General features: G+C 33.0%; 1 protein-coding gene across 1 annotated transcript; it reads right to left on the bottom strand.

The window, feature by feature from the left end:
* Positions 1-915: 915 nt before the first annotated feature.
* LOC120350951 lies at positions 916-9,941 on the bottom strand. Its single transcript, XM_039426388.1, has 5 exons — positions 9,702-9,941; positions 7,664-7,751; positions 5,305-5,468; positions 3,560-3,693; positions 916-1,391 (listed from the first exon to the last, which is right to left on the bottom strand). The coding sequence occupies exons 1-5, from the start codon at positions 9,916-9,918 to the stop codon at positions 1,206-1,208; spliced, it is 789 nt and encodes a 262-aa protein (XP_039282322.1). The 5' UTR covers positions 9,919-9,941; the 3' UTR covers positions 916-1,205.
* Positions 9,942-12,354: the final 2,413 nt, after the last annotated feature.

The raw sequence follows: 12,354 nt of genomic DNA, 5'->3' as shown, positions 1-12,354 counted from the left end.
TATGAATAAAATTGAACTAAATATGAAAAAAAACAGCAACCACTCCGTACATAGTTTTAAGTTTTGTGTAAGTGTGTGTGTGTGTGTGTGTGTGTGTGTTGTGTGTGTGTGTGTGTGTGTGTGTGTGTGTGTGTGTGTGTGGTGTGGTGTGTGTGTGTGTGTGTGTGTGTGTGGTGTGTGTGTGGTGTGTGTGTGTGTGTGTGTGTGTGTGTGTGTGGTGTGTGTGTGTGTGTGTGTGTGTGTGTGTGGTGTGTGTGTGTGTGTGTGTTGTGTGTGTGTGTTTGTGCGCATGTGTGAATGTGTGCGCATATGTGAATGTGTGTGCGTATGAATGTGTGCAAGAATGATTATAAATATTGACATATTGATTTATTTCAATATAATACCATATTCAATTATTATGTTCTTCATGATATAATATTTAAATTTGTATATAAATATTTTATTATATATATTCAAGTGTCCCCACACAGGGTAGCCTATAGGGAACACATATTAGAAATTAGGAAACAATATTGTATTTGATTTTTGGAATGCATTTGATTGTATAATTATTTTTTTTGAATAAAGGAAGAATTTTTGAATAAAGAAAGAACTTAATCCTTATAGATTCTATTAGATTGAACGGAAGTTGACAAACACATATGTTCATCATGTGTATGATAAGTTATGTTCAATCTAATATAATCTAAAAGGATTGAGTTATTAACATTTTTTAAATAAATTGGTCTAATCGCAGCTTTAAGGTCTTTGGTTTCAATATTTTGTTTTGCAGTCATGGTATTATTATGCGTGCCCATCAGTATCAATATTCTCACATTCGAAAAAACTAATTTAATAGATGAATAAAAATAAACAAATGAACTAAATAATGCTAGAGAAATTATAATATTTTTGATTCTAAACAATTAATTTCCATCGGATAGAAAGATCATCACGGAACTGGATGAATTATATCTTATGAAATACAAATTCAAACTGTGTAAAATTTAAAGAAGTTCGGTGCATGAATGGGCACGTAATATAAAATTAAACTTGTAAACCTCTCCATGGGACACGGTGTATTTATGTAAACTTAGATTAGTGTTAAACGTCAATGGTGCAATCCGATTGGGAAGTCAGTTTATAACAGCCAGGTTTCTACGATGATTCCAAGTTATTTCACAATAGTTAACCAATAACATTAATTATTATTGTCAACACAGTTAAAAATGAATAGCTTCACCCATTCCACGAGGATCTGCGTAGGGATCGACAGTGTCGCCAAATTTGCGAATGACATTCAAACTGGGGTAGGGCAGCTGGGCCATTGTCAGCTTGAAACCCAGTTCTTTCAGCGCCGCCATTTCAGCTCCACTCAACGCTGGCACATGTCTGTCCTCAGCCCACGCCTGAAAATGAGTATTTTCGTCATTTCTACAATATTCGATTATTTTGTAGATTATTTAAAGAACAATATTGTAAAAGGAGTACTCATTTAATTGGATTTTTCTATTGGAATTTTTCTAAATTACAAGTTATAAGTGCTTCTAGACATTTGAAAATGAACATTTTGTAAAAAAAAAATTATTATTGGTAGACCTGTATAGAGAATAAGATAAGATAAGATATCTTTTATTGCCAATAAACATATACAATGCAGTAATAGGCAAAAGTCAAAATACAAACAATACAATAAGTAACAAAATCATAACACTAGCGGAAATAACAATACAATAAAAGTTACAGTACCATGTGAAAATACAACCAACAACTGAACCAACCGAATACAGTCATACAAAAAAGCAACACACAAAACTGACTAAAACACTCACCACTGTACCACAAGTGTAACATTATCACAATATAGCTTATTTGTAAACAAGACAAACATATAAACTCTACTCCGCTGGACATTAATAACAATATCACATTCAAGAAACTCTTGCACTGTATAGAAGGAGTTGGATGTAACCCACTTGCTAACTGTACCATCTTGAAACGACCAAGTGGAAGCGCTCTAATTTCTAGCGGCAGCCTATTGAATAATTTTATTTGCTGGAAATAATGGCTTTTGTAAGTTTTCCTCAGTCGAACGTGAGGCACTGTTAAATTCTCCCTATTGTATTGAAATTGTGGGTATTTGACTGGATATCAAAACTGAATTTTTTTGTCTCACCTGTAACAGATTTTGATGAATGGAAAGTGCCGGTAGGGTCATAATATTCAGCTGTCTAAAAGCTTCTCTGCATGAATCCCTAACATCAAGGTTACTTATAATTCGTATTGGTTTTTTCTGCCACAAAAATGCCCTGATGCTATGGGTTGAGTTCCCCCAAAGGTAACACCATATGACAGAATAGAATGGAACAATCCATTGGAATTGGAGCAACAACAAGGTAGCCCAGTGCCCAAGAATTTTATATATGACACGAACCGAATAGGACAACACTAATATTTAAATCAGCTATAACGACATGATCAAATATAACTTCTTGCAGAGTACATTTCAAACATCTTAAAATGCTTACTCTTCCATCAATCTACATCTCTCAATTATTAACTTTTGTAAAAATTAATAATGAAAGTTCAAGCTCCAAACATTCTTTTCAAACAGTCTTCAAACAGTCTTTGGTATTCTGTGCTGTACTAATAACCACGAATATAATACTCGCAATAGAGACTTGATTGCCTTTCCCATTCATCGCAGCACAGAATTTGAGAGACCACCGTTTTATTCTAGGATGAGATATTTTAAAAAGCTTCCAGCAGTCATCAAAAACATAAAATCAGTACAACTATTAAAAAAAAAAATATATCAAGGAAATATTAATTAAAAAAACTATTTACAATGCTGCTGACTTTCAATTTCAATAATAATTTCATCAAGTGATGAAACAAAATTCCCTAAAAATTTATATTTGACGAGTTAAGTAGCGTTAAGTGGAGTTTGTGACTTAATGGCTTATGTGTCCAATCTTCAATGTTTTAGTATACAACTAGTTATAGAAATTATTATCATTGATTATTATTGCTTTGACATGTCACCAGTCATTTGAGTGATACTTAAAATTTGATGTACCATGTGACGATTGTGAATAAATAAATAACAAAAGGCCAATGGAGCGAATGAAGTGATGATAAAGATAAAAAACATGTATTGCTCACAATCACCCGTCAAAACATAGGCTCAAATACTATAATTTGATAGATTTACAAGTTTCTATTGAAGTTTGATGAATTTCACACAAAAAATCAAATTTAGAGTAATCTCGATAAAAAATTGAGTTAAACTTGACATTTCAATAAATGTAAATTTGATAAATTTACAAGTTTCTATAAAATTTTGTCAAATTTCAAACACAAAATTCAAATTTAGAGTAATCTAGATAAAAAATCTAGTTAAACTTGATATCATATTTAAATGATTTGTGATTCTGTCCACGAATAAATAAATAATTTCAATAAATTTACCTGTAATTTAGAGTAATCTAGATAAAAAATCCAGTTAAACTTGATATCATATTTATATGATTTGTGATTCTGTCCACGAATAAATAAATAATTTCAATAAATTCACCTGTACTTCATTGGTGGAGGCTGTAAATCGTACACGTGGGGCATCCACCAGTGACTGAAGACTGGTATTGTAGTATGTTTCTGAGTCCAACAGTCTAAAGATTAGCTGTAGTCCGTCTCTAACATCAGGAGCACCTGCAAACATTATTGTAATACGAATACCAATATTTGTAATGCGATTTCCAGACACATAAAATTGAGTACTTAATTCATGATTCTTCCAGTCAAAATAAAGAGGCATTGGACATTTCTAAAATTGATCTATAAATTAATACTAATTGAATACATATGAAGAAACTCTAATGTTGCGTAAAATGATATATGCCTTCAGACGACTAAGAGAGGTCCTTCCTCTACATCAACTGCGGGTGGCATACTACGCATAAATCCAGTCAGTTCTTATATATGGTATCATAGCTTGGGGTGGAGCCTCCTCGTTTGCCTTGGAGCCGGTGACCATCAAGACATGTCTCAGGCGAGACTATCGCTACCCATCTACTCTTGTTTACCAAGAGTTTCAAGTTTTTAATATTAGACAGCTTTACATACGAGTTTATTTATTTATTTACATTTGCATAAATACATACATGGAGACAACAGGTTAAACCCTTATATGTCTCCTTGAAACATTACAACATTCTTCATTCAAAAAATTAGATTTAAAATAAACATCAAGCTGAGAATAAAACAAGAGTAAAATAAAATAAGAACAAAATAAATTATATAACAAAAAAAAAGCGTCTTAACAAAAGAAATATGTGTTTTTTTATTAAAAAAAAATCCTATCTTATAGCTAGGATTCCTATCTATCCTGAATCTATCTAATCCTATCTATTGCCGAAACTACTTTAAATGAATTACATATACTACAACAAACACTCCATTTTCAATAATTTAGTTCATACTCATAATACAAGAAATCTAATTAACTTTGGTATTGCCCATCCCCGACTCCTACATAACTGCTTGAAAAATAATAGTAAATACATTTTTGTCATATTTTGTATAGAAACGTTCCCTATCATTTAAAACTTTCGGAAAATTACAGTATTAACACCTACAAGGAACATTTGAGTAGATGGGTATTAGAAATTGGCAGGGATGCTGCAGAGCAACTGATTCAATACTCCTTTGCATTCAGAACTTGAACTCATAGTGAATTTGCCATTTATAATGAGTACTATAGCCATTAAGCTACTATTATGTCTGTATATACTAACAATTATGGAATTTCATTTTGTGCAATTTATATTCTTTGATATGCTGAAGAATGTTAATAAATTCAATTATAATAATTTTAAATGTACAGAACATGAAAAAAATAATCAAAATCAACTTGAAAGAACTCACTCTCCACTCACAGATTCAAGTCTTTGTGGGGAGTTAAATGTTTAACTTAGGCCCGGTTGCACAAAAGTCGGTTAAATTTTAACCGTGATTAATTTCATGAGAACCAATCAGAGAAGGGCTTTTTGATAAGACTGCTTCTTTGATTGGTTCTTGTGGAATTAATCACGATTAAAATTTAACCGGCTTTTGTGCAACCGGCAACCGGAGTTAAATGTATCACTGTTGAATGTTTAAATTAATTTTATAAATTTGTATGTTTTTGTGAATAAAAAGCTATTTGATTTGATTTGATATAGATTTCTCATTGGACATGAAATAAAATCTTAATCTGAAATGATAATAACTTAAAATTAATAGTAAACGGATGACGTAGATAACTTTGAATGAAAATCTCACCTGAAATGAAGCGTTGGCCGCATACAAACAGATTCTGCACACAGATGAATGGAACAGCGAGATGTGTTGCCCGGCTTCCCACCATGGGCGCCATCTCCATCGCATTGTTCAGGATGAAGCCGCTGCTTGTTAATATCTGTGATCCAAGGACCGAGCCCAAGCCACTGATTGAAAAATGAAAAATTAATAACATTTTCAAGTGGAAGATGTAGATGATTCCAAAGCAAAGAAACTCCTTTTTATAGAAATACATCTATCCTAAAATACAGAGTGCGGCAGCAAAACTTCATTTTTTCAAGTAAATAAAACTCTTTGTATGGATCAGAAAGTTTGTATTTATTTTTTGTAATGTAGACACATTTATATAAAGTTTTTCTTTCAATTAGTTTTTAATATCAAATCAGGCAGGTTGTGTCCCCCATTCTACATACACTGAGTAACCGATTTCTGGAGTTTGTCATGACTCCTACCAGCATTGCAGGCGTTATGTTAGCAATTTTTCCCATGATATTGGTCTTCAAATCTTGTAAGTCCTTCACATAAACAAGGCATTTCGAAAACCCAAGAAAAAATCACAAGGGTTCAATATGGGACATCGGGCTGTCACTCCAAATCGCTCCTATAGTTTGTGTAAAACAAGTTGAGACTTGGCCCTCCATCCCAAGAAATTACAGGGTTGCCAAATCGTGTAAAATTGCAACATTCTCAAATTTCCAATTCAACGTCAGAAATGGATGTATAATATCGTCCCCGATATCCTAGTAGTGCTAAAAAAGTTGCAGGGTTGAAGGATTAAAAGGAAATTTAACTTTTATGATAAAATTGGAAACATCGCGAAGATTTGTTTTTCTTTTGAATATCGCTTCTCTCAGAATCATGTAGCGTCGTAATGAGTAATAATTTTATATCAAATGAACGGGAAGACTGTATCCTTTCTATTGGTGTCTGGATAATTTTATCCGACCCATAGATATTTTTCAATTAATAATTATTATGTTCGTCAATGTCGAGACATTTCCAGCAGAAAACATGAAATTTACGACATGCTGGAAACTTTTTTGTTTCGAAAGATAAGTGGGTGGTGAAAGCGAGAAAGTTTCTCAGAAATAATTGAAATTGTTTTTTCAATTGTCAAAAGGAGTCGGAAGATCGTATTTTGGTCTCAAAGGAATTTTAAAGTTAGAAGAGTGGCTGCATGGTATGCATTGTGTACCAAATTGTATGCTAAAGGCTGGCAATTTACAAGATTATTTGACTGAATTATTTCAAACGCAAACAAGCTGATTGCCTCTAGAAAGGCTGTAATGAAACACCGCTTGGATTATGCAAGGCGAGGTTGTCATTTTCACTATTATGATCATCTGGCTTGCAGTTGCTGGATTTTTCAATCGTTTTGTATTTTAAATTTGTTGATCCCAGCTATTGATAGCATATATGGCGGCACACCATTCAGTCGCTATCCTTGACTTTGAAACTCCTGATAAGCCAAAAAACGTTCTTCCGAGTACGTTTGACAATTGGAAAAATAATTTCAATTATTTCTGAGAAACTTACTCGCTTTCACCACCTATTATTTTTTGAAACAAAAAAGTTTCTAGCATGTCGAAAATTTAATGTTTTCTGCTCGAAATGACTCGACATTGACGAACATAATTATTAATTGAAAAATAACTATGGGTCGGATAAAAATGATCCAGACACCAATAGAAAGGAGACAGTCTCCCCGTTCATTTGATATAAAATTATTACTCATCACGACGCTACATGATTCTGAGAGAGAGATAGATATTCAAAAGAAAAACAAATCTTTGCGATGTTTCCAATTTTATGATAAAAAATAAATTTCCTTTTAAACCTTCAACCCTGAAACTTTTTTAGCACTACTAGGATATCGGGGATAATATTATACATCCAATTCTGACATTGAAATGAAAATTTGAGTTAGTTGCAATTTTACACGATTTGGCAACCCTGTAATTTCTTCGGATGGAGGGCCAAGTCTCAACTTGTTTTTCAAGTCATTCCGTTAATTTGGAGATGAGATATCGGGTACACAGACGCTGAGACGCACAGACGCACACACACACACACACACACACACACACACACACACACACACACACACACACACACACACACACACACACACACACACAACACACACACACACACAAATACATACAGACCAATACCCAAAAAACACTTCTTTGGACTCAGGGGACCTTGAAACGTATAAAAATTTAGAAGTTGGGGTACCTTATTTTTTTCGGGAAGCAATACTTTCCTTACCCATGGTAATAGGGCAAGGAAAGTAAAAACTAGAAATTAAAATCTAAACTGTGTAATAAGTTGTTGTTACCTGACAATAGAGACGTAGAGATCACTTCGGTCTGTAGCTACGACCACGCTTCCCGAATGTATCCTCCAAGACAGCTCAGATTGATTAGCTGAAAATTGAAAAAAAAAGATGTTAATCAAATTTCTTCTTGAAATCTGCATGGTGTACTTATAAGTCATAACGTATCAACTACGTTATTTTAATAACAGTCAGTGTACTGTTACTGGTGAGATATTGTGATATCTATCCATAATGGAAACACAGGGATTTTGACAAAAAGTTTAACTTATTTATCATAAAATAACAAACATGTTTAGACACCAATGGTGTCATGACTGATGATGACACCATTGGTGTCGAAACATGTTTGTTATTTTATAATAAGTGATATTTTTTGACAAAATCCTAGTGTTTTTATTACAGTCATCACCAACCTTGGTCAAGGCATTTGAACATGGTTAAAATCTATCCGATGATCAAATCAGCAATAATTCGTTCCACCAACACCAGTTACGTTCAACCACGGTCAAACCAATGGTTAAATTTGACTGCCGCCGAGCGGGCGATCAAATTATTTGAACACTGTCAAAAGTGTTCGATCAATTTCCTTGCTTGTTTGTGGGTTATGTTTTTGACGCAATGGAACATTTCAAATGCTTTAGTACGATTGAATTTAGTTGTAGTAAGTTATTTATTAGGTTCGTTCTCGGAATCTTTTAATTGGTAAATTATTATAATATAGAAAATAAAGGAAGATTTTGAAAGAGATTTGCTTCACTCTTTTATTACACAGTAGGCCTATATTATTCAATCCTTAGATCAACCTCGCTGCTTCAATGTATCTCATTAGAATTGGAATGTTCATTTGTTCATAAAAATTGACAAAATTGATGGTGATTTGTAAATCTCTTTGTACGAGAGTATTCAATTCATATTTGAAATATTATTATAAATTGTTATAGATGTGTGACTATACAAATACTATATGAAGAAAAATCAGTACAGTAATTAAAGAAAGAAGTACAGTAATCTGAATTTTTGACGGTCTGACGGTAAAATAAAAAGGGCATTCAGCGCAATATACCCTCTGAATATGAGCAGCAAAACTGATATTAAGTATCATGGGATGTTACTATATTTATTATATTACAGCATTTAATTTGGATTTTCGTTTAATAATAATATTATTAATTCATTAGAATTTGAATAATTGCAATATCTCGGTAATTTCCATCCATCAAAATCATATGTAGCCAATAGCAAGCCAGCAAACATGTTGGCCAACATCAGAAAAGTATAGCTACAAGAGTTGACCATGTTCAGATTTGACCGACGGAGTTTTGATAAATCCCGAGGTTGGTGGAACAGATGTATGTTTGAACGAGTGATCAAATTTTGACTATGGTCTAATTGACCATGGCTAGGCTAATTTTGATCAAGGTTGGTGAAACCGGGCATCAGTGTCTTACTGACTGGAAATGAGTCCTGAGAGATTCATAGCAAATTTCCAATTCATTCGATGCAAACATCTATAAATTATTTAATACAAATTCTATAAATCATTTGATACAAGCCTATGTTTTCCATTTAAATATATTGTCGGCAAGGTGCTATTTTAGTAAGCATTGATAAACTTTATGGAAGTTTGTGGGGTTTCAAGAAGTTCAAGACTCAAATTGAGTATTGTATAATGAGTATACAATTCAAAATTAAGTGACAGCTCAATCACTACCTCCGCAAACAAAGCCGCAGTGCATTCGTGTGACGTCAGCACAGGTAGGGCTTCTACGCCAATAAAAACACTAGCTGATATAGATCAGCTGAAATCAACGAATTTTTATTGGTGCAGGAGCCCTACCTGTACTGACGTCACACGAATGCACTACGGCTTTGTTTAAGGAAGTAGTGGCTCAATGCAGATGACTGGACCTCAGCCTTTCCAGGCGGACAAAAGGCATATGTTGATGTCATGCCTATGTCGAGTGTTGATTCCATGAACGTTTGATCTACACTGGAGCGGATTAGCACGTAAATATTAATTTGGTTGAACGTGTCTGACCTAGAAGAGCTTGTCCCACCAGGGGCACAGCTGCGTCAATGGAGCCGCTGAGGTTCAAGTGATCCAGGGCCTTGAAGAGGAATTCACCTCCCGTGCCACTGAGTGAGGGAGCAATCACCTTGTAGCCGTTATAGATGTGTTCCGAACACAGACTGGCTCCCCTCTCCACCCTGTAACCGGCCATGTCCACTGGGCTCAGAGACGCCTTCTCCACCATTTCTTTTGTCAGACTGCCGTTGTAGAAAGCTGAAAAGTGTAAAATTATACATCAAATTGAAGAGAATTTAATGTTCTGTAAGCTTATAATCAGCATGGATTTTCCCGATCGATGGTTAAAAAGTTATAAGTGCAAAAATATAAATAAATTGGGGGCAAACGTGTTTTTTTCAAAAATGATATACCCTCAAGAGCGGATATCTCGAAAACTAGAGAAGATATAGAAAAAGTTGTGGGAAAGCTTTAATTTTGTATATAACACTTATGTCCGTAAGATACATAGTTTTCGAGTTATATGCGAGAAACCAAAAAAATGGTACCTTTGAACCACCCCCACCCCCTTAGCACAAGGGGTAGGGGTGGGGAATTTTGATATGTTTACCTCCTTACTACCCTAAACAGAACTGCGGGGTCAAAAATTGTCTTCCAAACTTTTTCCTCTATACTCTCTATTGTGCATTCATTGCCTGGACTATATAGTCTATTCTATAGTGAGGTCCACATTAAAATGGCAGTGTACGATTGACAATACTGTTGCTGTCATTTTCTATCATACAACAGAACAGATAGCACTATCTCTCTCTCGCTTTGCAATTTTGTCTATTTGCCAGTTTATTTTATATTTACTTTTGACAGTGACTGTACAAAACTGAACAAAAAATTCTCATTTTTTTCATTCTATCAAAATACTTGAGTACACAAGTCGTATAATTGATTTAAAATGTATTTTTGAAACAATGAAATAATTTTTAAACATTACCGTATGAGAAACACAAATTAAAATACCTGAAATGACATTTTAAAAGTTGATAACTAACCATCCATGCTTCAGTTAGCCTACACGTTTAGGTTAGACCTACTCGTAAAATAAATAAATAAAATTGAAAAGTTATTTCAGAATTAATCCATTGAAATTACTTATTTTTTAATAGGATTTCTATTGTTCTATTATTTTTAAAAGAAATTGGAATAGAATTCCTACCAAATAGCTTAATTTCTGTTGTTTTGAAATTCAGATTGTTGTATCACAGATTTTTAAATTAGCCACCATTCCAGGTTTGTATAAAAATAAAAATCTGATCTGTTATAAAAGCAAATTTTTGAATCAAATTAAGAAAAAATATATTTTCTTGATTAATTTGACATTAAATTGATTATTTTATCAAGGGAATTATAACTATTATTAGATTAAATTTAATGGGATGAATTGAGTCACAGCTGTGTACAGTCAGTGGCAAAATGGAGAGACTTGGCAACGTTTTTATCCTATCTTTCTTTACTGCCATTATAACGTGGACCTCACTATAGTTGTAAAGTCTGTTTAGGGAGGTGGGAGCTGAGAGACGATTTAAACAAGCATGAGCATGTGAGAGAGGATCTTGGAGCAACAAGAGCGATTCACAGTAGCTACCTAACATATTTGTAAAACACTGAACTGAATATCGCTATATGTGACTCAGTTACCATGAAAGCATTGTGAACTGCAATATAAGAGTCCAGCAATAGTTACAATTTTATAATTATTATCAGAGTCCAACAATAATAACAATTTATTACTATTATTATTATTATTATTATTATTATTATTATTATTATTATTATTATTATTATTATTATTCAACAGCTGTTCTAGCTATGGTGAAAGTGATATTTTCGAACTCAAAATTTAAGTGATTTTATTCTATATTTTGTGAATATTTGAAGTTTGGTTTTTGTTTTAATGGAAGTTTTATTATCAATCCATCTAAATTTGAAATTCTTTGTTTTATTCTGATTCATAGTTTCAGATTGAAGATTTGGTGTTGAAATTGAAGTGAACATAACCTACATTATATTTGGACGATTTGTGACAAAATCAGGAAATTGAAGAAGTTTTGGGCAATAGCCTGTTTTTTCTTTTCCGACTATTGTATTGTTCGCTCTATCTAATAAATAAATAAATAAATAAATAAAATTATTATCAATGAATATGAGTCATCACTTTAATGCATACACAAACGCAAGTTCTATGCTATTGTTCAAATACAATTTCAAATTCATTTATTTGCCATAAAAGAAATGTATATTTTTAATTGCAATATGGCACTACCGGCAAAGAACAACTTGAGTTGTCCTATTGAGAGCCTATTATTGGCTTTCCTTTTGATGAATCGACTATAGTTATTTCGTGAATATTTGCACGTGTTTTGTTTACATGTACTTTTTGTCATATAATAAAAATAGAATAAATAAACTCTGTTGTAGGTCTGACACTGTGTTACTTGTAAATATTTGAAAAACATTCACTTTTCTTGGAGTATTGAGGACTCACACAGAGTTATCACTACAACAGAGTTATTATTGGTGTTTCGTCATGGAAAGCAACATCAATTTCAATAAATAAATATTTCTGTCAAAACTGAAAGTAAACAATTACTGACAAATTGAATAATTAATA

Source organism: Nilaparvata lugens, chromosome 4, assembly GCF_014356525.2.
Source record: "Nilaparvata lugens isolate BPH chromosome 4, ASM1435652v1, whole genome shotgun sequence".
Lineage (NCBI taxonomy): Eukaryota > Metazoa > Arthropoda > Insecta > Hemiptera > Delphacidae > Nilaparvata > Nilaparvata lugens.
The sequence above is the reverse complement of the archived record's forward strand: the minus strand, read 5'-3'. Positions and strand labels throughout refer to the sequence as shown.

What these genes read in the sequence shown, in the direction of transcription:
- LOC120350951 (XM_039426388.1), bottom strand. Translation starts at nt 9,918, where the DNA reads ATGGTGGAGAAGGCGTCTCTGAGCCCAGTGGACATGGCCGGTTACAGG. An exon ending in CGGCCAACGCTTCATTTCAG is followed by an intron (nt 3,694 to 5,304) that starts GTGAGATTTTCA and finishes TAATGTTTGCAG; the next exon opens with GTGCTCCTGATGTTAGAGAC. An exon ending in CCTCCACCAATGAAGTACAG is followed by an intron (nt 1,392 to 3,559) that starts GTGAATTTATTG and finishes ACTCATTTTCAG; the next exon opens with GCGTGGGCTGAGGACAGACA.